Source organism: Triturus cristatus, chromosome 1_1 (genome assembly GCF_964204655.1).
Source record: "Triturus cristatus chromosome 1_1, aTriCri1.1, whole genome shotgun sequence".
In the NCBI taxonomy this organism is placed as follows: domain Eukaryota; kingdom Metazoa; phylum Chordata; class Amphibia; order Caudata; family Salamandridae; genus Triturus; species Triturus cristatus.
In genome coordinates, this window is record NC_140579.1 from 74,135,505 (window position 1) to 74,160,617 (window position 25,113).

Sequence of the window (25,113 nt, forward strand, 5' to 3'; positions counted from 1 at the left end):
TCTTTGGACTCTGTGTACTTCATTTTATTTCACATTTAGGAATTTCTTTGGCTTTCCCGACGAAGGCGTAGTATACGCCGGAATGCGCATAGATGATCCATCCCGTAGCCACCTGATTCACTGGTTTATAATATTCTTTGGATTTAATCAGTTTTTTGATAAATATTCTGTGAATGGCCTTTCAATTGTGTTTGCTGTCAATGTTTATGTTTGTTTATTGCTCTTTGTACCTCTGTGAGTCATGTTGAGATGCGGTTATATGTATGTAACTAGAAGATTGATGATATATACACTAGACTTATTAAAAAAAATAGCATTAAAGAAATTAATTTTTAAATGCATTTTGCGTACACTGAGTGCCTTACATCATGTTTGTTACATGGTCTGTTTATTGTCAAAGTCCTATTGTTGCTTAGGGTTCCTTTTTCTCAATTGTATATTTGCCCTGCCCTAGGAACCTACATTTGCTGCAGGGGGTCCTGGTTGTTTAACTTTAGTAATAAAATATTGCAATATTAGGTGTTTAAAGGACTTCTGACAACTGTTGGCCCTGGTGACACTGCACCTGCTGCACCATTGAAATCATGACCCTGTTGTCTATTTAGTTTTAAATTTGAACAATAATCTGGGTTTAGTGGGGTCCCTGGAGCTTTTGGCCCCAGTGCCACTCCCCCTGCTGCACCATTCAAATCCAATTCCTTTTAACTACAAGGTAACTGCAATTGTAAGTGCTTGTTTAGTAGTCAAATACAGCAATATTCTGTGTTTAGAGGAGTTCTGATAACTTTTGGGCCTGGTGCTACTGCACCTGCAACACCATTCAAGTGAGGACCTTGTTGTCTGCAAGGTAACTGCACTTGTGGCTGCCTGTTTAGCTGTAAAATATAGCATAGCTCTTGTAAATTAACTTTATTTTTAACGCGCAATGTTTATTACAACATTTAGAATTTGATCATAATGAAACAATAAAAATATTTAAACAATACTAAATCCCAACTGATGAAATAAGGAAAAGTAAAGAGGAGAATAAGCGGAGAGTAAGAATAAGCTCGGGGTCAAAGGGCATACCTATAGATTAATGTTGGATGGTTCATCAATTTAACCTTATTCTGATAGGTAACCATCACTCAATCCTAGTTAGATGTTTATATTTGCTGAGTGGACCGCGGATTAGTTTGATGATAATCACATTTGGGATTGGTGTTTCAGGGGGTGTTTAAAAACCGTAGACGCAGAATCAAGCGCTTTCCAGATCTTTCTGTGTCTAGGTTTCCAAGGGGAGGTATTTGAGGCAATATTATCCGCATCTCTTAAAAATGTTAGCCATTCTTCCCATTTTTTTTCATGACATTTTCCCAAACCTCTTCCAATTAAACAGAACTATTTTACACGCTAATGTTAGCATTAAGTCAAGCAGAAAGCGGTCATCCTCTCCCGATAGGTCTGGGTCAAGAAATTCTGCTAAGATATATAATAGCTCTTTAACCCCGGCCGTCTGATGTCACGGTGGGCGTGTGCGGAGGATGGCCAGGGGCGGTCCGAACCACGCACGCATCATTTTTTTCAGCACCGCGGCGGAATGTCTGCCACAGCGCAGAGGTTAACTGATGAGATGTTGAATGTCTGGGTGATGTAATTGAAGACTTTGTTCCAAAGGTTTTGTAACATAGAACACAGTAGGAGCATGTGTGAGAAGTCACCTGTTTGAGAATTACAATTCCAGTATTGTGGGGACTGGATTAGTTTAAGCTTAAATAGTCTTTTAGGGGTCCAGTAGTTCCTATTTATGATCATAAATTTTGTTTGTGAGAGAGTAGGAGAGATTTTGTGTTTGAAAGACATCATAGGTATTAATGACCAGTTAAGTGAAAGGGTTTTGCTGTTCAGTTCAGTCTCCCACTTTCTTATATTACTCAAATAATGCTTACCTGTTGTGGGGAGTAGTAATTTAGAGATCCTTGAGGCCGTGTGGCTAGAGTTAATCATTTGGGATTGTTTAAAGGGAAGTGTTGCCCCTTGTTTGCAAAGGTACGCTATTTGGTAGTTTCTGAAGTTTGCCAAGCCTACCCCTCCATTGTTTTTGGCGAGTCTAAGCTTACTTAGAGCAATCCTTGCTTCTTTCCCTTGCCATTGAAATTTACTGATAGCTTTATCTACCTTATTTAAGAAACTATCTGAAAGCATCATAGGGAGCATACTAATAAGACAGTTTATGAGAGGCAATATCATCATCTTAACTGTTTCTACTCTCCCCGCCATGATAAGAATTTGGGTGACCATCCCTCCAAAAGGTCTGAAGTGTTCTTATAAGTAACAGTTTTGTTGTTTTCCTCTAGTGTGGAGATAAGGTCGTTTGAGAATTCTAAACCTAGGAACTTGATTGTGCCTGACTGCCATGTCAGTCCAGACTCACCCAGGATCTCCTTGGAACCGCATAAATTAAGTAATTTAACCTCCATCTTATCTTTATTGAGTGTATAGCCCGATACCTTGGATACCACCAGTATATCTTCTGCATAGGCAGAGACCTTGAATTAATTTTTGCCAAAGTCTATGCCATGAATATCCTGATTTGCCCGTAGATGCTGGAGGAATGGTTCAATGGCCAAGAGAAATAGAGATGGGGATAGTGGGCAACCTTGCCTGGTACCTTGTTTTAACAGAAAGAAATCAGATAGTGCTCCCCCGCTCTTACCCTAGCCCTCGGACTATGATATAACGCTATGATCAGATAGTGCTGCCCCGCTCTCACCCTAGCCCTCGGACTATGATATAATGCTATGATCAGATAGTGCTCCCCCGCTCTCACCCTAGCCCATGGACTAGGATATAATGCTATGATCAGATAGTGCTGCCCCGCTCTCACCCTAGCCCTCGGACTATGGTATAATGCTATGATCAGATAGTGCTCCCCCGCTCTCACCTTAGCCTTCGGACTATGATATAATGCTATGATCGGATAGTGCTCCCCCGCTCTCACCCTAGCCCTCGGACTATCATATAATGCTATGATCAGATAGTGCTCCCCCGCTCTCACCCTGGCCCTCGGACTATGATATAATGCTATGATCAGATAGTGCTCCCCCGCTCTCACCCTGGCCCTCGGACTATGATATAATGCTATGATCAGATAGTGCTCCCCCGCTCTCACCCTAGCCCTCGGACTATGATATAATGCTATGATCAGATAGTGCTCCCCCGCTCTCACCCTGGCCCTCGGACTATGATATAATGCTATGATCAGATAGTGCTCCCCCGCTCTCACCCTAGCCCTCGGACTATGATATAATGCTATGATCAGATAGTGCTCTCACCCTAGCCCTCGGACTATGATATAATGCTATGATCAGATAGTGCTCCCCCGCTCTCACCCTAGCCCTCGGACTATGATATAATGCTATGATCAGATAGTGCTCCCCCGCTCTCATCCTAGCCCACGGACTAGGATATAATGCTATGATCAGATAGTGCTGCCCCGCTCTCACCCTAGCCCTCGGACTATGGTATAATGCTATGATCAGATAGTGCTCCCCCGCTCTCACCTTAGCCCTCGGACTATGATCAGATAGTGCACCCCCGCTCTCACCTTAGCCCTCGGACTATGATATAATGCTATGATCAGATAGTGCTCCCCCGCTCTCACCTTAGCCCTCGGACTATGATCAGATAGTGCTGCCCCGCTCTCACCCTAGCCCTCGGACTATGATATAATGCTATGATCAGATAGTGCTCCCCCGCTCTCACCCTAGCCCTCGGACTATGATATAATGCTATGATCAGATAGTGCTCCCCCGCTCTCACCCTGGCCCTCGGACTATGATATAATGCTATGATCAGACAGTGCTCCCCCGCTCTCACCCTAGCCCTCGGACTATGATATAATGCTATGATCAGATAGTGCTCCCCGCTCTCACTCTGGCCCTCGGACTATGATATAATGCTATGATCAGATAGTGCTCCCCCGCTCTCACCCTGGCCCTCGGACTATGATATAATGCTATGATCAGATAGTGCTCCCCCGCTCTCACCCTGGCCCTCAGACTATGATATAATGCTGTGATCAGATAGTGCTCCCCCGCTCTCACCCTGGCCCTCGGACTATGATATAATGCTATGATCAGATAGTGCTCCCCCGCTCTCACCCTGGCCCTCAGACTATGATATAATGCAATGATCAAATAGTGCTCCCCCGCTCTCACCCTAGCCCTCGAGCTATGATCTAATGCTATGATCAGATAGTTATCCCCCGCTCTCACCCCGACACTCGGACTATGATATAATGCTATGATCAGATAGTTATCCCCCGCTCTCACCCCGACCCTCGGACTATGATATAATGCTATGATCATCTGGATCAAATTCTCTCCTAGATTGTATTTCCTGAGTGAAGCGTTTAGGAACGACCAATCAACTTTATCAAACGCTTTCTCTGCGTCAAGCGATATGGCGACTGTACGGGAGTTAAGTAATTTAGCTTTTTCGATTGCGACGCAAAAACTCCTGGTGTTATCACTGGACAACCTATGTTTTAGGAATCCTGTTTGCGACGTATGTATGAGTTTAGTAATGTGTTTTTGAATTCGATTGGATAAAACCATGGCATATATTTTGCAGTCCAGGTTTATGAGTGAGATTGGTCTATAATTCTTTGTCAGTGAAGCGTCTTTTACCTCTTTTGGGATAACGGTAGTTATTGCTTCCGCAGGGGTGCAAGTTATTTGTCCAGAGGATGCAAAATGATGATAGAGGAGTAGTAGTGGGTCACATAGGTGTTCTTCAAATGATTTATAAAAAGATGCATTATTCCCGTCAGGGCCCGGAGCTTTACTTGTTTTAAGTTTCCTAATAGCCACTTTAAGTTCTTCCATCGTAATTGTACCATTGATAGAATGCCTCTCCTGGTCACTTAGAGAGTTAATTGAGGCCTCCTCGAGATATTTCTGTATCTTGTGGGTTTTCACTTCGGTGTTGGGGTTATATAGTTTTTGGTAAAGTTCTTTAAATCTGCCTGCAATTTTGTTAGGGTTTGTATGGACGGTTCCTTTTTGATCCTTGATCACATTGATCGCGTATCTCTGGCATTTGATCTTTAAATAGGAAGCCAGTGATTTGCCGGCTTTATTCGCTTCACACAGGCAAATACTTTTTTGTTTATTTATACAGATACCCGGTCTCGTGCTAATTATCTTGTTGTATTTGTATTTCTTATTTAGGTTTTCCGTCAGAGTCCCTAGGTCATTATTGTAGATGTGTTTTTTCAGTCTTGAATATCCTTCTCTAATTTCTGTAATTGTGAGCTCTCCTCTTTATTCATTATGGCCTTGATTTTTATAATGACTCCCCTTAACTGTGTACTTTAAGGCCTCCCATCTAGTGAGGTGACCGGTGTCATTCTCTTTGTTATCAATTAGGTAGTTTTTAATTGCATCTTCAATTACCTTTTTATTTTCAGGGTAGGCTAAAACCTCATCATTGAATCTCCAGAGAGGTTCCTTGCTCTGTGTGGTTGTGTCTGTGAGAGTTAGCGTGATACAGGAGTGGTCGGAGACCACTCTTGGTTCAATGGTTGATTGGTCAACCCTACATATGTCTTTCCCTGAAACCAAAAAGTAATCAATACGTGAATATTGTAGGAGAGTAGGGTCTGCTATCCTATGGTCACCCCAAATTTTTGCTTTTTGCTTCACTGGTTTTCGACATATTGAGGCTGTGGGCCTGCTAATCAGACCCCCAGCCTGCTGTTCTCTCTGCTAAATTGACACTATGCACTTTAGGTGCATGACCCATTGGAACTGGATCACCCTGTGGTACCCAGGGCATTGGTGTATCTGAGGCCTACCAGGGGCTGAAGCATGCATTGTGCCACCCCTGGCCTGGCCTAGCAATTTGACACAACTGGCTGGTCACTCAGCTGGGGTAAGTTGGTCTATCCACCTCTTACTTAGGTGTAGTATGCCTATACCTAACCTTAAATGGGACACATGTTAACCTATAAGTCACTCCTATGGCAGGCCTTAACAATCCTGAAGGCAGAGTGCTTGGTTTTATGTGAGATGGTGCTCTGGCATGAGCTGAGCCTGTCTGCAGTAGTTGGAACAACTTCCTTCTACCGTTTCCAGATATCGTCATACCATATACTCTTAAGTGCATTATGAACCTCGCGGTTAAATGCTATCTTTGGTTTGGCTTTATCTAAACATGTCGAGTAAGGTGTCATACGAATTGGAATACTAACCCCTCGCCAATTCTGGCGACGGGGTTAGCATTCCACCCTCCTAGAGGGACACGACATGTACAGAACCTGAAACCCGGGTAACATCAGACATAGCCTCAGCTCCACAAAATGGACGCTGCCACCACAGGCACAAGTCTGCCCTCCTGCTGCTGGGAGTCCTTCCAGCTTGGGAGACGTGTACAAAGGGTTTCCTGCCAGGGGAGGTGCGAGCACCACCCCAGACAGGATTTTGTGTATTGGTCAGGTAGGGCTTGAAAGGAAACAGACCCGCCTGAGGCTCACAAGGAGCCTCGGCGCATATGCCAGTTCAATCCGGTCCTGGGGCACACCAGCCCCAGACCTGGGGCGAGCTGGACAAAGGATTGGGGGTGTAACCACCCCCCTTCCTGGTCCCACCCTTAGGGAGGGACCTAGCAGGTAGTCCGGCCCCTAGGATCCGCTTAAAGGTAGGAGCTGTGTCCAAAGACTTTAGACATCCTGGAATCAACTTGCAACTAAGAAGAAGACGGGAACTTTGACGTTCTGCTGCACAGAAGACTGAAGAAAATCTCCCCTATGGTCAGGGAGTGACCATCTTGCTAACGCAAGCACCACCCAGCGAATCGACGTCTGCTTTGCCGCCGCCTCCCGCCGGAGCCCGAGCCCAGAGACCGACAAGAACTGGACCTCCAGACCTCTCACCGCACGATCCACAGTCCTTGCAAAGAAGGAACCTGTGGAGGCACCGAGACACGTGGAGCCAGCCATCTTGGAAGACACTCGACTAGCTGAAAGCGCGACAACAGAGGCTCCCTCCGAGTTGTGCTTTGGGTCCTGAGAAGCCCAACATCCGAGCAGCATCTGCAGCAAAGGTGAGCCCTCCAGCATCTCCACGATCTGTGTGGGGCCCCTCTGCACTTCGCGACTCGAGCCGCCTAACCGGTCACTGGTCCGTTAGCCTGTGGCCATCTTGGCGACCATCTTGAAAAACTACGATGCTGGTCTGGTTGCTCGAGACCGGCCCCTGCTGCCCGCCAAAGGGGCAGCCCCTCTGACCTTGCTGGTTCGAGCTAACAGCTTTCTTCACTTTCTGCGACTCCTGCTTTTGCCAAGGCTTGTTTGCTTCATCTGAGTCGCCGACACCGCCGACAGCGAGAGCCTGCCTGGGACAGCCCGTGAACCGACTCCTGGACATCGTCGACCTTCAGAGATCACGTGGCTGCGGAGACAAGCTTCACCTCTCCACCTGTTTGCACCCGACATCGCCTGGTACCTACCTGGTGCCACGCCGGTCACTGGCTAGTGACTGTGAACATTATCCCCTCTGCTTTCAGGTCTTCTACACTTCCGATCCATCCTTGGATCCACCGCATCTCTTCTGGACCGACCGCCTGCAGCATCTTTGTCGTCAGGCTCCATTGAACAGATAAACTAAACCCGACGCACTTCGAGCGCTATGAACCCGCTTCCTCTGGGTGAGGTAAAGCTGGCACTCCGGTGCACAAGTGTAGAGTAACATCTCTAATGTCTAGGTTTGAAGTCTTGAATTCGTAGTCCAACCAGAAGACCCTTCTAGCAGTAACTTTTGAACAATTACGCACCCATTGAAAACCTATGGGCGCACGCGTGTAAATTTCCTTACTGCACACGCGACCCGTGGACCTCCTGGTCACTAACTAAAGTTAGCTCCTTGCAGGCCCAGCGATTCTAAAGGCCCTAGGCCTTCTCCCTTTCCTGTTCGTGGTACTTATACCACTATTTTAGTATATGGTTCGAGCGGCCACCAGGGCCTATCCATATAAAGTGCAACTTTCGTATATTGTGATACTTTCTTGTTTAACGATTTGTGCTCCTGTGCTCATAAAGAATCTAGGGGATACTTTGAGTAATAAATACATATATATTTTGAATATATATCTGTGTGGTGTCCTTTCATTGGTATAAAGGGGGGTTGCATATGGTAAAACGGCTTGCTTAACACGCTTCACGAGTTTATCCTAAAAGACTGCTTAGCCTACGCTACCACTAGGGCAGCTGGTCCGAAAAGGTTGACTTACAACCACACCATCAGGGTTGCTTGGCATGGTACAAGGTGGTCACTTTAATTAGTGAACATCATATACCAGGCCAACTTATCACAAATATGAGTTGAGGAGAAAAGAGTAAAAGGTGTAATCGGATAAATTAGCATATTGAATCTGTTACAGAGGTGTAATAGTGCTTTGTGTGATTTGTTCACTTGGAATTCGCAGAAGAATTCCTGTCTAAACATGGATCCAGTGGTAGGTTGAACTCACCGGCGATAATTGAGGGGCCAGACTCTGGAATCCTGTTATTGTTCTCCTCTAGATCCTGACACAAAAGACTGTGGTCATTCGTAGGAGGATAAATATTAGTTACACAAAGGACCGAGTTCTCTTTCTGTAGTTTAGAGATAATCCGTCTCCCTTGTTTATCTCTTGAATTTGAAATTAAGTGTAATCTGGATCTCTTTGAGATCATGGTTATTGCCCCATTCTGTGTCCCTACGGCACGAGAGCATAGAACCTCCGTGTCCTGGCCACTTTTCAGCAATTCTGCGAGTTTATTCTCCAGTGTTGTCTCCTGCAGGAGAATGATGTCCACTTTCTGCTTATAGATATAGTCCATCATTTTCTGTCTTTTAACAGGGTGGTTCAGGCTCTTAACGTTTAGAGAGACAATTTTGATATGTTTGAGTAAAGAATTCATTGTTATTTCTATAAAATGTTGTTGTCTAACTCATGAGATTCCATAACAGAGCACAGAGTGACATGATTAAGTCTCTATTTACGACTGTGGGTAATTCCAAGTCTCGGATTAAGGGATACAAAAGCAACCACCGTGATATTCTGAGATATTCCAAACCTGTGATTGGGATTTGAGGGTAGATAGGAACCTTATGACCCTTTGACCACCGAGCAGAGAAAGAAATAAAGAAGAAAATGAAGGAGCAAAAGGAAATGAGGACGAAAGAAACATACCTTGCGATAGGACATATGTTAGCAAAAACCGATATCAACATCATCAAACCCCACTCCCCTCCCAACTCTCCCGCCCCATACCCCCAAAAGAACAGCAAAAGACGCGGCGAATGCAAGAAAACGTCAAATCCATCCCGGAACAGCTATAACATTATACTGATTATCAAATCCTTTTACATTGTGTAAACTGTAATATGTAACGTGTGTGGTTATGCGTAACACAAGACCGGGAACAAAATAGTGTCTAGACTAACTGACTCCAAACAGCTGATCTAGGTGGGTGAGTGAGATCTGTACATCCTTGCTATGTTCCCCAGTCGTAGTGGTCTCTATATCTCCTTGACTTGCATAATTAAAGGGTCATGGGTATGTCATTCAGTGGACAATCTCAACTGACAAATCCTGGTGTATTCTATAACCCCAGGGCGAAACGCCCGTGCGAAGGTCTCATCTGGAGACAAATGTAATCAAGAATATATACCTATAGTATTCAGAATCCACCGGTGGGTATAGTATTGTGTAATATGTGTCCAATATAATAGAGACCATAAAAAAGAGTAGAGTCCCAGGTATTGAGAAGGGTATCAGAAGCTCAGGGTGAGCGATTGGTAAATGTTTGGTGAACCATAGACTTGTGTACTGTTTGAGCAGCTGTAACTGATACGTGTTCTAAGGCTGTGTGTGTAACATGGTGAACCTTGGAAGAGAATAATACATTCTTCAAAAAACTTTATAACCTCACGATTTAGCTCCCACACTACTCCACTGTAGAACAACAGAGTATATAGAACCTGGATGTATACAACCGTAGTTCATGCCTCAACGCTGATTCTTAGACTCAGTCTCCGGAATTTTAGACATGTCCATTGAGAGTTCATCAAAGCTGTCCAGAAACTTTTTAAGAGTTGCACCGTCGTTGAAAAGGTGAGGGGAGCCATGAGCCACTACACAATATCTTGCTGGGCCAGTAAAGGAGTATTGGAAGCCCATCTCTTTCGTTCTGGGTCAAAGAGCTAGGAAACTTTTCCTTGTATCAACTGTGGCCTGGATTAGTCTTGTGAGATGAAAATGTTGTTCTTGTTCCAAAGCAAATGATTTTGTTTCCTAATGAATGCCAGTATGAGCTCTACATGTTGGATTCGTAGAGTTTGCAAACAGTGGGTCTGGGCTGAGAATGGTTTGGTTTCTTCTTGGTTGGGACTCTGTGAGCCCTGGTGAACTCCAGTGGTTTGTCGAATTTGAGCTTCGTCATTATTGGCAACCACTTTTCTAGAAACACGTTGCAAGAACCTGCTTCATCCTCGCTTGCTTCAGGAATTCCAAAAATACAGAGATTCCCCGTTCTATTTCTGTCCTCCAATTTTGCAATCTGTTTGCCAAATGATTGAGACTTTAGATCTAGGTTTGTGATTGCTTTCTTCGTTGTAACCATTGTATCTTCCAACTGGCTGATTCTATTTTCCGCTACAGCAATTTTACTATTGGCATCTCTCATGTCTTTGCGGGTTGCGGCTATTTCAATTTGCATCGTATCCGTGTATTCTTTGGTGGACTTAGCTACTTCATGCACCTCAGCTAATTTAGCTAACATGGTCTTGATGGTCGTGTTTATATTTTGCTTAGGTTTGACCAGTGAGTCCGGGGTTGGAGGATCTGCCTTGACTCTTCAGGTTTGTTTTGGTTTCTTTCTCCGCCATTTTAGGATGGATACCTTTCTTTGTATTGAGGTTTCTCATGCGCTGAAGAGACCGGGTTAGCTCAACTTGATGCGGAGTTGTGCGCAGTAATACACAGTTGTGTGAGGTGGTTCACAGATGTTAAACCCAGTTGTGCCGAGAAATCTCATGCGTCGGAGAAACAAGGTTGTTTTTGCTATTGTACCAGCCTGTAGCAGGATATCTGGTGTAATTGGATCTTGAGGAGAACCAGACTTAATAGGGGCATAGGAGGCCACGCACTGACCTGGATAGGCTCATTCCTGACTGATCGTACTCAAGCTGTTCATCTGGCAGAATTCTCCGCCCCCCCCCCCCCCCCCGCAGGGTTCAATGCGGTGTTCCTCCAGGCTCCTTTCCCCTTTATTATTTAACCTTTATATCTTTCCTCTAATCTCTGCACTACAACAAATGGAGGTCACAGTCTACAACTATGCTGATGACCTACAACTCATTTTTAATCTTTCCTCCCCCTCACTAGCTGTCACTGACTTCCAGTCTGTCATGTTGTTTATCCAAGATTGGATGAATGCGAACCATCTTAAACTTAACCCGGATAAAACGGAGTTAATTCTGACAGGCGGCAGTAGCAACCCTTGGTCTCCCTCCTTTTGGCCCTCTTCCCTCGGCTCCCCTCCAACCCCCTCCCAGTCAGTCAAGACTCTTGGAGTTACACTTAACCATCATCTTACCCTCCATTCTCACATCAGTTCGGTTGTCTCTTCTTGCTTTTTCACTTTGCGTACCATTAGGAAAGTCTCTCGGTTTTTTTCTCCCTCTGCACTTAAGCTGATTGTAATGGCCATGGTCTTATCTAAGATCGATTATGGGAACATCGTTTATAATGGTGCCCCTGGATATGCACTCCAGCACCTTCAGATGGTGCAGAACCAGGCAGCCCGCCTGGTTCATGGACTATCCAAATGTAATCACGCGTCTCCTCTTCTTATTGCCCTTCATTGGCTCCCTATTAAGCAACGGGCCCTCTTCAAGCTCGGTTGCCTCACTTTTCAAGCCCGGATGGGCACGGCCCCTGCTTTCATAAACTCTGTCATCACCAACTACTGTCCTTCCAGAGTCCTGCGCTCATCTGTCAAATCTCAACTAGTCATCCCCCGTTTTAAGAAACAAAGATCAGGGGGCCAGAAATATGCGGTGCTTGCACCCACGTTCTGGAATACCCTTCCTCTCCATATCAGACTTTCCCCCTCCTATATGGAGTTCCGTAAGGTCCTTAAGACCTTTCTGTTTAAGCAGGCCTTCAATTCATAGTTCTCTTCGCTTTTCTGCCTAGGGACCCCTCTAGCGCCATGAAACTGCTTTGTGAAAGTGCGCTTTACAAGTCTTTAAAAATTCAAATTCAAATTAATCTTTTGCAGAGTAGAGGTGAGGTCCTCCACCTGTACTGTTTTGAAATGATCTAGGACCCTTCCTAAATTGGTGCTCAGATTTCCGTTTGTGTTGGTTTAAGAGTCAACTTTCAAGGTGTTTCTATTTTGTTTCAAATTCTCATAGTGTTTCCACCTCGTTTTTAAAAAAAAGTCGCCATCTGATTGCATCTTTCTTTGGATGACGGCTGGGGTTTCAATTCTTGATTGGCGGTTGTTAGGGAGCGCACTACTTTGAATAATTCTTTGGAACTATTATGTGCCCCATTGATTTTATCTTCAAAATATTTGGCCTGGGCCTGAATCATCTCCCTATGAAATTGTCTGATAGCCAATTTCAAGTTCAAGTCACCAAGAACATTGTTTTGACTTTGTGGCAGACTATACTCCAGACAGCCTGCTAGGCTCCACGAAGTCTCTATGCCTGATGTGAGAACCTGCGCTAACTCAAGATAACTCTACGGTGAGGAGGAATAGGTCCAAAAAAATCAGGAGGGGGGGTTTGCCATTCTTTTAAAAAACAAATTTAAATGCTTAATTAATGAACTACCAATACCAGCCTGCAAAGCTCCCTCGCTTCCAAATTTACTATATCCGGAGCCCTCATCCACCAGCCTCCAGGATATGCTAGCAATTAGCTTACAACGCTGCCTAATGCATTAGTTCCTCTCACTATTCAAGCTACTAAATTAATCTTGGGGAAGATTTGAATTTTCATTTGGGATAACTCTTGCAGTATTGGCCAAACTCTGATTGAGAATCTCAGAGTCCTGAACCTCAATCTTATTAATTCCACTCCAAACGACAAAGCAAGTCACCTCTTGGACACCTTTTTTTCAAATTTAGCAAAACATTTTCAAATGTAGAAAGCCTCATTACGACTCAGACCATGCCATTATTGTGGACAGACCACCATGTGGTTCCTTTCTCACTTAGAATTCATTCAACACCTTGGTAGAGAAAAGAACCAATCACAGCTGAAGATCAGGGCTTGGTCAAGATTGAATATCTCAGCTCTCAACCATCAATTGAGGAACACAATGCCTATCCTAGCTTAAGTCGTTGAACCCGACCAGGCCTAATATTCTCATTAGATATTTTCCAGCCAACTAAACTCATTCATCCAGCTAGGACTCATCTCCTGCCCAGTGATTTACTGAGGCACTTCCTGCCGAGAAAACTAAATGTAAAGGCCTAGAGCAAGCCTGGAGAAGTGTGTATGATGAGGACATGAAATCTAAATATAAACAGGCACTGACAAACTATCATGGACTCAATAACCTCCCGAGCCTCCTTATTTTGGAATCAAATGAACTCAGCTCAAAACTGTTCAAGAACGCTTTTCAGGGTAGTGCCCTGACCCTAATAACGTGACTCCTCCCCCGTACCTCTCCCAGGAGTGAAGAAGTAGCCCACCTCTTTGGTAAAAAGCTGCAGGACATTCAAATTTCGTTAATAGCTGATGAGCCAGCTGCTCCTGGGTCCAGCTCCAATGTAATACACACTATTGCTGAGACCCCTCTATCCCAGATAGTATCCCTATCCTTGTGTCAAATAATCCAGCCACGAAGAAGGACAATGCTTGGACTTTGATGGACTTGCAATCATTAAGATCTCTGGCACAATCTATAAAATCGGGCTCTCCATTAGATCCCCTTCCCCTGCCAAGCTAAATCTCCCGGATACGGACCTTCTCAGAGTCCTGGTGGGACTTATTGATTCTTCATTACAGGAGGGATCCATCCCTCAGCCGTGGATACATGCTTTGGTAATGCCCCTCCCGGATAAACCCAATTGGAACCCCTTTAACTCATCTAATTACAGGCCAATCTCCTTGCTTCCCATCACAGCTAATATTATGGAAAAGAAGGCACACAGACAATGCTCTACTTTTCTACAGACCCATCACCTGCTACACCCCTCACAGTCAGGGTTTAGGGCAGGTCACAGCACAGAATCCCCCCTCCTAGGAGTCACAGAACATCTCAAACGGCACCTGGATGAGGGGGAGACAGCAGCACTGATTTGAATAGATTGCAGCGCTGATTTTGATACGGTCTCACATTCAACGCTGCTGGGACAAGAATCAGCCCTATCATGGATGGTATCAGTTCTGAATGATCAAACCCTCCAGGTATTCTCTGCGAATGGTGCCTCTACCTATATGGCGCTTACTTCAAGGGCCCCCCTGGGCTCAGCTTTAAGGCCAGCCCTATTTAATGTTTATGTCTGCCCTTTGGCGAATTTGGTTGAAAGTTTGGGTCTGTCTGTTTTCCTATGTTGACGATACACAGATTTTTTTCCCTGTTGTCCACTCAGGATCGCAGTGCTGAAGCCCTGAACACCAACCCGATCATCATCGCCACATGGATGAACAAGAACTCTCTGAAATGTAATAGCGAAAAAACTGAGGTTTTGATGTTAGGAAAAAACCTGTCCTTATGGAGCCCCCGGCACTGGCCTGGAAACCTGGGGGTTCTTCCGGCCCCTGTCCAAAAGGTGAAGAACCGGGGTTTCCTTCTGGATGGAAAATGGTCTATGAAGCCCAAGGAGGCAAAGGTGTCTGCACCTGCTTCTCTGTGCTTTAATGGCATTCGGAAAATCCTCTGGATTCTCCCATTCCCAGCCCAAAGGACAATTATCCAGGCCCTCATCCTCTCTAGACTGGATTATGGTAATGTCCTGTATTTAGGAACTGACAAAGCCTCCATAAGAAAGATGCAAGTTGTTTAGCTCCCTAAAACTGCACCAGTCTCCTCTCTTTTGCAGGAGCTGCACTGGCTTAGGGTCTAGAAAAGAATTCAATTTAAGGCTCTGTGCTCTGAGCCAGATCAGGAGTGGGCCCTCAAGATCTCCAAGCTATTGTGAGACCCCATCAACTGCCCCACACTCTAAGATCCAGGGATCTCACCCTATGTTCTGATCCAAAAGTTAAACTGACCCATATGGGTGGCCAGTCTTTTGCTTACAATGGCTACTTTTCGGAAACAGTTGAAGACTTGCCTGTTTTAGGTAGTAGACCCTGGTTCACACATTATCTGGGTTCAAGGGCAGGACACCAGGTGTGGGTAGCCGTCGCGCTTTATAAGCTTAATCAATAATAAAAGGATGGAAAACTGATTGACTATTGTCAAGTGACTGCTATTATACTTCTGAACATTTATTATGTTGCAGATTAAGATCCACTTGACTGGACCATAATTTGAACCTCAGAGTGTTCATAGAACACAGAAGGGAGTTGTCTGTAGTAAGACACTTCGCTGCATCAATCTTTAGAGAGCTGAGGTATATCATGGGCCATAATAGGGATCAGGTGATGGAGCAATGGTGATAAAATGACTGAAGACTTCCTCTTGTCTTCAGATAGCAAAGCTTCCCCAGCTGAAGACCGATCCCGGTTGTGTGGCCAGAAGAGTGACGCTCTCCAGAGTTTCTGTTATTGCTCTTAGTCAGATTCCCTTTCCTTGGATTTATTTCTAACCAACATATTATTCAATGTATTCAGAGAGGTGTGGACACATACATTTATCACACTGGGCCAGATGTATCAAGCCTTTTTCCCGTTCGCAAACGGGACGATTCTCAGAATTGGCCCGTTTGTGAACGGGAAAAAGCCTTTAGGCCATCACAAAATAGGGAATCGCAAAATTTGCAATTCCCTATTTTGCAAATGCATTTGAGGAATCTCAAATTGCGATTCCTTAAATGCAATTCTGGAAGCACCCGAAATTTGCGATTTGGACTTGAGGAATCGCAAATTACCACCAACTTCAAATTGGTGGTAATTTGCGATTTCCTAGAAAAATGCACGTTTTGCATTTTTCAAAGTGCCATGTGGCGCTCATACATGCCCTTAGGGCATGTATGTATGCCACATGTGCACACATGCATATTTCAGGGGTGCAACAGGGTGTCCTTTTGGCACCCTTGATATTGCATTTGCAATTTGCGAGTACCTATTGGGTGCTCGCAAATTGGAATGTCTTTCCATTCATTCCTATGGGACTCTAGGCTCATAGGAATGAATGGGAAGGTATTCCTTAATTGCGAATCGCAATTTGCGCTTCACAATTAGGGAATATGTAGGAATCACAATTATTCTTGCAAAACCTACATACATTGCATTTTGCGAGTCCTTAATAGCGAATCTGTAAAATTCGCTATTAAGGACTCGCAAACTAAAATGATGACCCATGGGGTCCAGTTTACGAGGTTGGTATGTTTCGACACTAAGGAAGGTTGAAGGTATACTGATCACCTTGTTCTCTAGATTTATAACCTTTTCTTACCTTCAGTAACTCCACATCCTGCTCCTCACACTTGGAGTCGATCTCTGCGATCAGGTTCCTGAGGGCAGATTGCTGTTCTTCATATTTGGTCAGTGTCTCTTTGAGGTTCTGCATGCTCTTCATCTCTTCCTCCTCCAGGCTGCTGAGGTGACAAGACTTCTCTTTTTCCAAAAACATCTGGAGTTTCTCAAACTCATTAGTGAGTTGCTCTCTCTGGCTCTTGAACTTGTCCTGCAACATAAAAATGAATCACACATTCACACAGCTATCACCTCAGAAATATGTAATGAATGCATCAATCCACTCGGAGGCAGACCCATCAGGACACAGGTTTGATGCAATGAATGCATCAATCCACTCGGAGGCAGACCCATTATGACACAGGTTTGATGCAATGAATGCATCAATCAACTCTGAGGCAGACCCATCAGGACACAGGTTTGATGCAATGAATGAATGAATACATCAATCCACTCGGAGGCAGACCCATCATGACACAGGTTTGATGCAATGAATGCATCAATCCACTCTGAGGCAGCCCCATTATGACACAGGTTTGATACAATGAATGCATCAATCCACTCTGAGGCAGCCCCATTATGACACAGGTTTGATGCAATGAATGCATCAATCCACTCTGAGGCAGCCCCATTATGACACAGGTTTGATGCAATGAATGAATGAATACATCAATCCACTCTGAGGCAGACCCATCATGACACAGGTTTGATGCAATGAATGCATCAATCCACTCTGAGGCAGACCCATCAGGACACAGGTTTGATGCAATGAATGCATCAATCCACTCTGAGGCAGACCCATTAAGACACAGGTTTGATGCAATGAATGCATCAATCCACTCTGAGGCAGACCCATTATGACACAGGATTGATGCAATGAATGCATCAATCCACTCTGACATAGGTTTGATGCAATGAATGCATCAATCCACTCTGAGGCAGACCCAACATGACACAGGTTTGATGCAATGAATGCATCAATCCACTCTGAGGCAGCCCCATTATGACACAGGTTTAATGCAATGAATGAATGAATACATCAATCCATTCTGAGGCAGACCCATCATGACACAGGTTTGATGCAATGAATGCATCAATCCACTCTGAGGCAGCCCCATTATGACACAGGTTTGATGCAATGAATGAATGAATACATCAATCCACTCTGAGGCAGACCCATCATGACACAGGTTTGATGCAATGAATGCATCAATCCGCTCCGAGGCAGACCCATTATGACACAGGTCTGATGCAATGAATGCATCAATCCACTCTGAGGCAGACCCATCGTGACACAGGTTTGATGCAATGAATGCATCAATCCACTCGGAGGCAGACCCATTATGACACAGGTTTGATGCAATGAATGCATCAATCCACTCTGAGGCAGAGCCATTATGACACAGGTTTGATGCAATGAATGCATCAATCCACTCTGAGGCAGACCCATTATGACACAGGTCTGATGCAATGAATGCATCAATCCACTCGGAGGCAGACCCATCATGACACAGGTTTGATGCAATGAATGCATCAATCCACTCTGAGGCAGACCCATCATGACACAGGTTAGAAGCAATGAATGCATCAATGCACTCTGAGGCAGACCCGTCAGGACACAGGATTGATGCAATGAATGCATCAATTCACTCTGACATAGGTTTGATGCAATGAATGCATCAATCCACTCTGAGGCAGACCCATTATGACACAGGATTGATGCAATGAATGCATCAATCCACTCTGACATAGGTTTGATGCAAGGAATGCATCAATCCACTCTGAGGCAGACCCGTCAGGACACAGGATTGATGCAATGAATGCATCAATCCACTCTGAGGCAGCCCCATTATGACACAGGTTTGATGCAATGAATGCATCAATCCACTCTGAGGCAGACCCATCATGACACAGGTTCAAAGCAATGAATGCATCAATGCACTCTGAGGCAGACCCATCATGACACAGGTTTGATGCAATGACTGCATCAATCCACTCTGAGGCAGACCCGTCAGGACACAGGATTGATGCAATGAATGCATCAATCCACTCTGAGGCAGACCCATCAGGACACAGGTTTGATGCAATGAATGCCTCAATCCACCCTGAGGCAGACCCATCATGACACAGAATTGATGCAATGAATGCATCAATCCACCCCGAGGCAGACCCATCATGACACAGGTTTGATGCAATGAATTCATCAATCCACTCTGAGGCAGACCCATTATGACACAGGATTGATGCAATGAATGCATCAATCCACTCTGACATAGGTTTGATGCAATGAATGCATCAATCCACTCTGACATAGGTTTGATGCAAGGAATGCATCAATCCACTCTGAGGCAGACCCGTCAGGACACAGGATTGATGCAATGAATGCATCAATCCACTCTGAGGCAGCCCCATTATGACACAGGTTTGATGCAATGAATGCATCAATCCACTCTGAGGCAGACCCATCATGACACAGGTTCAAAGCAATGAATGCATCAATGCACTCTGAGGCAGACCCATCATGACACAGGTTTGATGCAATGACTGCATCAATCCACTCTGAGGCAGACCCGTCAGGACACAGGATTGATGCAATGAATGCATCAATCCACTCTGAGGCAGACCCATCAGGACACAGGTTTGATGCAATGAATGCCTCAATCCACCCTGAGGCAGACCCATCATGACACAGAATTGATGCAATGAATGCATCAATCCACCCCGAGGCAGACCCATCATGACACAGGTTTGATGCAATGAATTCATCAATCCACTCTGAGGCAGACCCATTATGACACAGGATTGATGCAATGAATGCATCAATCCACTCCGAGGCAGACCCGTCAGGACACAGGATTGATGCAATGAATGCATCAATCCACTCTGACATAGGTTTGATGCAATGAATGTATCAATCCACTCCAAGGCAGACCCATTATGACACAGGATTGATGCAATGAATGCATCAATCCACTCTGACATAGGTTTGATGCAATGAATGCATCAATCCACTCCGAGGCAGACCCATCATGACACAGGTTTGATGCAATGAATGCATCAATCCAATCTGAGGCAGACCCATTATGACACAGGATTGATGCAATGAATGCATCAATCCACTCCGAGGCAGACCCATCATGACACAGGTTTGATGCAATGAATGCATCAATCCACTCTGACATAGGTTTGATGCAATGAATGCATCCATCCACTCTGAGGCAGACCCGTCAGGACACATGATTGATGCAATGAATGCATCAATCCACTCTGAGGCAGCCCCATTATGACACAGGATTGATGCAATGAATGCATCAATCCACTCTGAGGCAGACCCATTATGACACAGGATTGATGCAATGAATGCATCAATCCACTCTGAGGCAGACCCATCATGACACAGGTTTGATGCAATGAATGCATCAATCCACTCTGAGGCAGACCCATTATGACACAGGATTGATGCAATGAATGCATCAATCCACTCTGACATAGGTTTGATGCAATGAATGCATCAATCCACTCTGAGGCAGACCCGTCAGGACACAGGATTGATGCAATGAATGCATCAATCCACTCTGAGGCAGCCCCATTATGACACAGGATTGATGCAATGAATGCATCAATCCCCTCTGACATAGGTTTGATGCAATGAATGCATCAATCCACTCGGAGGCAGACCCATTATGACATAGGATTGATGCAATGAATGCATCAATCCACTCTGACATAGGTTTGATGCAATGAATGCATCAATCCACTCCGAGGCAGACCCATCATGACACAGGTTTGATGCAATGAATGCATCAATCCACTCTGAGGCAGACCCATTATGACACAGGATTGATGCAATGAATGCATCAATCCACTCTGACATAGGTTTGATGCAATGAATGCATCAATCCACTCTGAGGCAGACCCGTCAGGACACAGGATTGATGCAATGAATGCATCAACCCACTCTGAGGCAGCCCCATTATGACACAGGTTTGATGCAATGAATGCATCAATCCACTCTGAGGCAGACCCATTATGACACAGGTTTGATGCAATGAATGCATCAATCCACTCTGAGGCAGACCCATTATGACACAGGATTGATGAAATGAATGCATCAATCCACTCTGACATAGGTTTGATGCAATGAATGCATCAATCCACTCTGAGGCAGACCCGTCGGGACACAGGATTGATGCAATGAATGCATCAATCCACTCCGAGGCAGACCCATTATGACATAGGTTTTCTTATCATTCAACATGTGATTGAGGGCCACCAACAACAACAGTGCGCTATTAACTGTGTGTAGGAGTTAACGGAAAAAACAGGGAGTCTGTGTTAGTAGAGAGCATGCCGTAGACAATCACAACACAAATGCACGCAAGCCTGTGTCCCAATCTCTAACAATTTGGCAACTAGTGCTAAGATTTCACTTTCTTTTTAGCACCTTTAATGGAGAGGACAAGAAGTTCACGTCTTCCGTGTTACCTCATATTTAGGTTCACCAGAGATTTTAAAAGGGTTTGCACCATGGGCTTCTGGCGATTTTAATAATTGCGGGGGCCAACGTGGAAATATGTCCTGAATGACAACCTTTTGTAAAAGATGAAATAATCATTCATGTTATCTGGGTTTATAGGATTGTCCTCCTTCCTTCATTAGCACCCATGGGTGAATTTACACCACAGGACGGTGGGACCAACTTTTGAAATTCCAGCTCTGCTCAGAATCAACAACAAGCCTTGGATATAATGAAGGGAGGTTACAGCAGAGGCTGGAGCAATACAGGCCCTCTGAATGACCCCAGTCAAAATAAACGCAGGAAATACACCAAAGATTAGGAGGGAAACTGGAGACTCCTCTGGACGGACCACAGCTGCGTCCACTTCAGCTACAGGAAGAACACGATCCACCACCACCAGCAACAGGTTGCACGTAGAGGATGGAACAAGATCACAGCCGACCAGCTCGCCGCTTCCCTGAGCCAGGACCCCCCGCCAGCTCAGCGAACCCCAGCCAGGCTGCCAACAACCTCACGAAGTGGATCAGCAACTGCGCAGACGACCTCGCCCCACTGAGGACCCTGCCCAGCAGACCCGGCAGTAAGAAAGCACCATGGTTCACCGATGAACTCAAAAACTCCAAGAGGAACTGCCGAGCCCTCGAGAGAGCCTGGCGCAGAGACCCAACACCAGACAACATGACCACCCTCAAGCTCGCCACTCGAAAACACCACCAACTGATCCACACCACCAAGAAAACCGCATTCAAGGAACGACTGGACAACAACGCCCACAACAGCAAGGAACTCTTCAACATCGTCAAAGAGCTCTCCAACCCCAGCGCCGGAAACAACGACATCACCCCATCACAAGACCTCTGCAACTCCCTCGCCTCCTACTTCCACAACAAGATCGCGGACTTACACAACAGCTTCAGCACAGAGCCAACGCACCCCACGACAGCACCTGCACCCCCACCACCACCACCACCCTCCGCGCCTGGACCCCGATCAACACCGAGGAAACCCTACGCACGATGAACTCCATCCACTCTGGATCTCCAACCGACCCCTGCCCTCACCACGTCTTCAACAAGGCCGACTCCGTCATCGCGCCCCACCTGCGGGACATCATCAACACCTCCTTCGACACAGCGACCTTCCCGGAGAGCTGGAAGCATGCCGAACTCAGCGCGCTACTGAAGAAACCATCAGCGGACCCCACCGAATTCAAAAACTACCGCCCCATCTCGCTCCTCCCGTTTCCGGCCAAAGTCATCGAGAAGTCCGTCAACAAGCAGCTGGCCGCCTTCCTCGAGACGAATGGATCCCTCGACCACTCGCAGTCCGGCTTCCGGGCCAACCACAGCACCGAGACCGCCCTCATCGCTGCCACTGATGACATCCGAGCCCTGCTCGTCAACGGGGAAACAGCGGCCCTCATCCTCCTGGACCTTTCCGCGGCTTTCGACACTGTCTGCCACCGCACCCTAGAGCAGCGCCTCAGCAACGTTGGAATCCAAGAGAAGGCACTAGAATGGATCATCTCCTTCCTCGCCGGAAGGACTCAGAGAGTCCGCCTCCCCCCGTTCAGATCAGAAGCCACCAGTCATCTGCGGCGTTCCTCAAGGCTCCTCGCTCAGCCCCACCCTCTTCAATGTCTACATGAGCCCCCTTGCGGCCATCGCACGCCAACACAACCTCAACATCATCTCTTACGCCGACGACACCCAGCTGATCCTCTCCCTCACCAACAACCCCGCCACCGCCAGAGCCAGCCTACACGAGGGGATGAAAGACGTAGCCGAGTGGATGAAGAACAGCCGCCTGAAACTGAACTCAGACAAGACGGAAGTCCTCATCCTGGGATCCTCGCCCTCCGCCTGGGACGACTTCTGGTGGCCCCCCTGCCCTGGGCAGCGCACCCAAACCAACAGACCACGCACGCAACCTGGGCTTCATCCTGGACTCCTCCCTCTCCATGACCAGACAAGTCAACGCCGTCTCCTCGTCATGCTTCAACATCCTGCGCATGCTACGCAAGATCTTCCGGTGGATCCCCACCGAGACCAGGAAGACGGTCACCCAGGCCCTCGTCACCAGCCGACTGGACTACGGCAACTCCCTTTACGCCGGAACCACTGCCAGACTCCAGAAGAGACTCCAGCGAATCCAGAACGCCTCAGCAAGACTCATCCTGGACATCCCCCGACACAGCCACATCTCCGGACACCTGAGAGACCTGCACTGGCTCCCGGTCAACAAGAGAATCACGTTCAGACTCCTCACCCACAAAGCCCTACACAACCAAGGCCCAGGATACCTCAACAGCCGCCTCAACTTCTACACTCCCACACGCCAGCTTCGATCAACCAACAACGCCCTCGCCGCCGTCCCCCGCATCCGAAGAGCCACCACAGGAGAAAGATCCTTCTCCTACCTCGCCGCCAAGACGTGGAACTCCCTTCCGACCCACCACCGCCTGACCCAAGACCACCTCGCCTTCAGGAAGCAGCTCAAGACCTGGCTGTTCGAGCAGTAGCGGACCCCCCCCCCCCCTCCCCAAGCGCCTTGAGACCCTCCGGGTGAGTATCGCGCTATATAAATGCTGTGATTGATTGATTGATTGACATTAAGACACCTCTGTAGGATTACTTAACACATAGTTATGCACTTAAACAATATCCTCAACACCATCAACCCCGCACTGTGGTCATATCCTGTAAGAAGGTAGCTATACATAAATCAGGGATATGGTTAAAGCAAGGCCTGGGAGTTAATAATCTTTACACACATCCAGACAATAACTGTGGCAAACCCCTGGGTGGCTAGAGGGACTTTATGTTTAAGGAAGATGCAGGTGATCGTTACAAAGCACAGTCAGGATGCCCTTAAGACCTGTATGGCTAATCCCCCAGATGAACGCTATGGTCGCCCTTTAAACAGATAAAGTGGGATAATGTTTGGGGGTCCTCGCTCTATGATGCTGCTATATCAATTACTGTTCTCTTACCTCTAGTTGGGTCACTTTCATCTCTTCCTTGCGATAAAGTTCAAGAATATCCTGAAGCTTTTTCTTCAAACAGACTAGATAGCTCTGAAACTTCTCCTAAAAAGAAGAAAGTCTACATTTTAAAAGCCATAAAGATATTGTGCAACTATACTTCAAGAGGTTGAGATACTTACCCAGGCGGGTGGAATTTTGTAAAATACCTATTCATTCACTTTTTTTTTAACAATTATTCTATTAAATTTGAAATGTTTAACTATGTCTAGACATTATGTAAACATTACAGTTATGTTAACCCCTTCCATGCGGGGCATATTCCGCCGCGGTGCGAGGCGGGGCTGGGCGTGGCGCTTAGGTGCTCAGGACGGCTCCTGGCCGTTATAAATCACGGTGGGCGTGTGCTCATGACAGCTGGGAGCCGTCCGAACTCCGCCCACTGATTAATTCGCCCGCACAGGCGGGGAATTTGCCGCGCGTGGGCGGAGCGGCAACGGTCGGACGGCTCCCGGCCATCATGAGCACACGACTACCGTGACTCATGGCGGCCGGGAGCCGTCCTAAGCATGGAAGGGGTTAAACCTTTTGAAAATGCAATCAAATTAATGATTGTCAAACATACTATTCTGGTTAGCTAGGCCTCACTAACATGTAAAAGTAATCACAGTGTGATTATTCGAAATGGGGGCGGGGAGATTTGAAGAATATTTGGAGTCCTTTACCTTTTGACAAATACTCCCAGCCAAACATAAATGACAAAGGATGTTAGTGATGGCCCATTACAGAGAGGCTACTGCTGATCATTTGTTTTAAGCTTCTTTTAACCAGAGTCTGGCACCCCCCTGGGATCAGTCAAGGTCCCCCTACTGGGGCTCACTCCCCTAGTTGGAAGACCCCTGACCAATCCTGTAAACAATCAACTTGTCCTTTTCGGCACCATGGTGAGATGTGACAAATTATTAGGCCTGGGCAGTATATTT

General features: G+C 46.2%; 1 protein-coding gene across 2 annotated transcripts in view; it reads right to left on the reverse strand.

The window, feature by feature from the left end:
• LOC146869474 (E3 ubiquitin-protein ligase TRIM39-like) overlaps positions 1 to 25,113 on the reverse strand; it is a 217,944-nt gene that overhangs the window by 133,332 nt on the left and 59,499 nt on the right. For both annotated transcript variants that reach the window (XM_085599865.1, XM_085599864.1), the window contains exons 2-3: positions 24,140 to 24,235; positions 16,609 to 16,839 (exon numbers count right to left, since the gene is read on the reverse strand). In XM_085599865.1, coding sequence (XP_085455991.1) covers positions 16,609 to 16,839; positions 24,140 to 24,235 — 327 coding nt within the window. The remainder of the gene's footprint in view (positions 1 to 16,608; positions 16,840 to 24,139; positions 24,236 to 25,113) is intronic.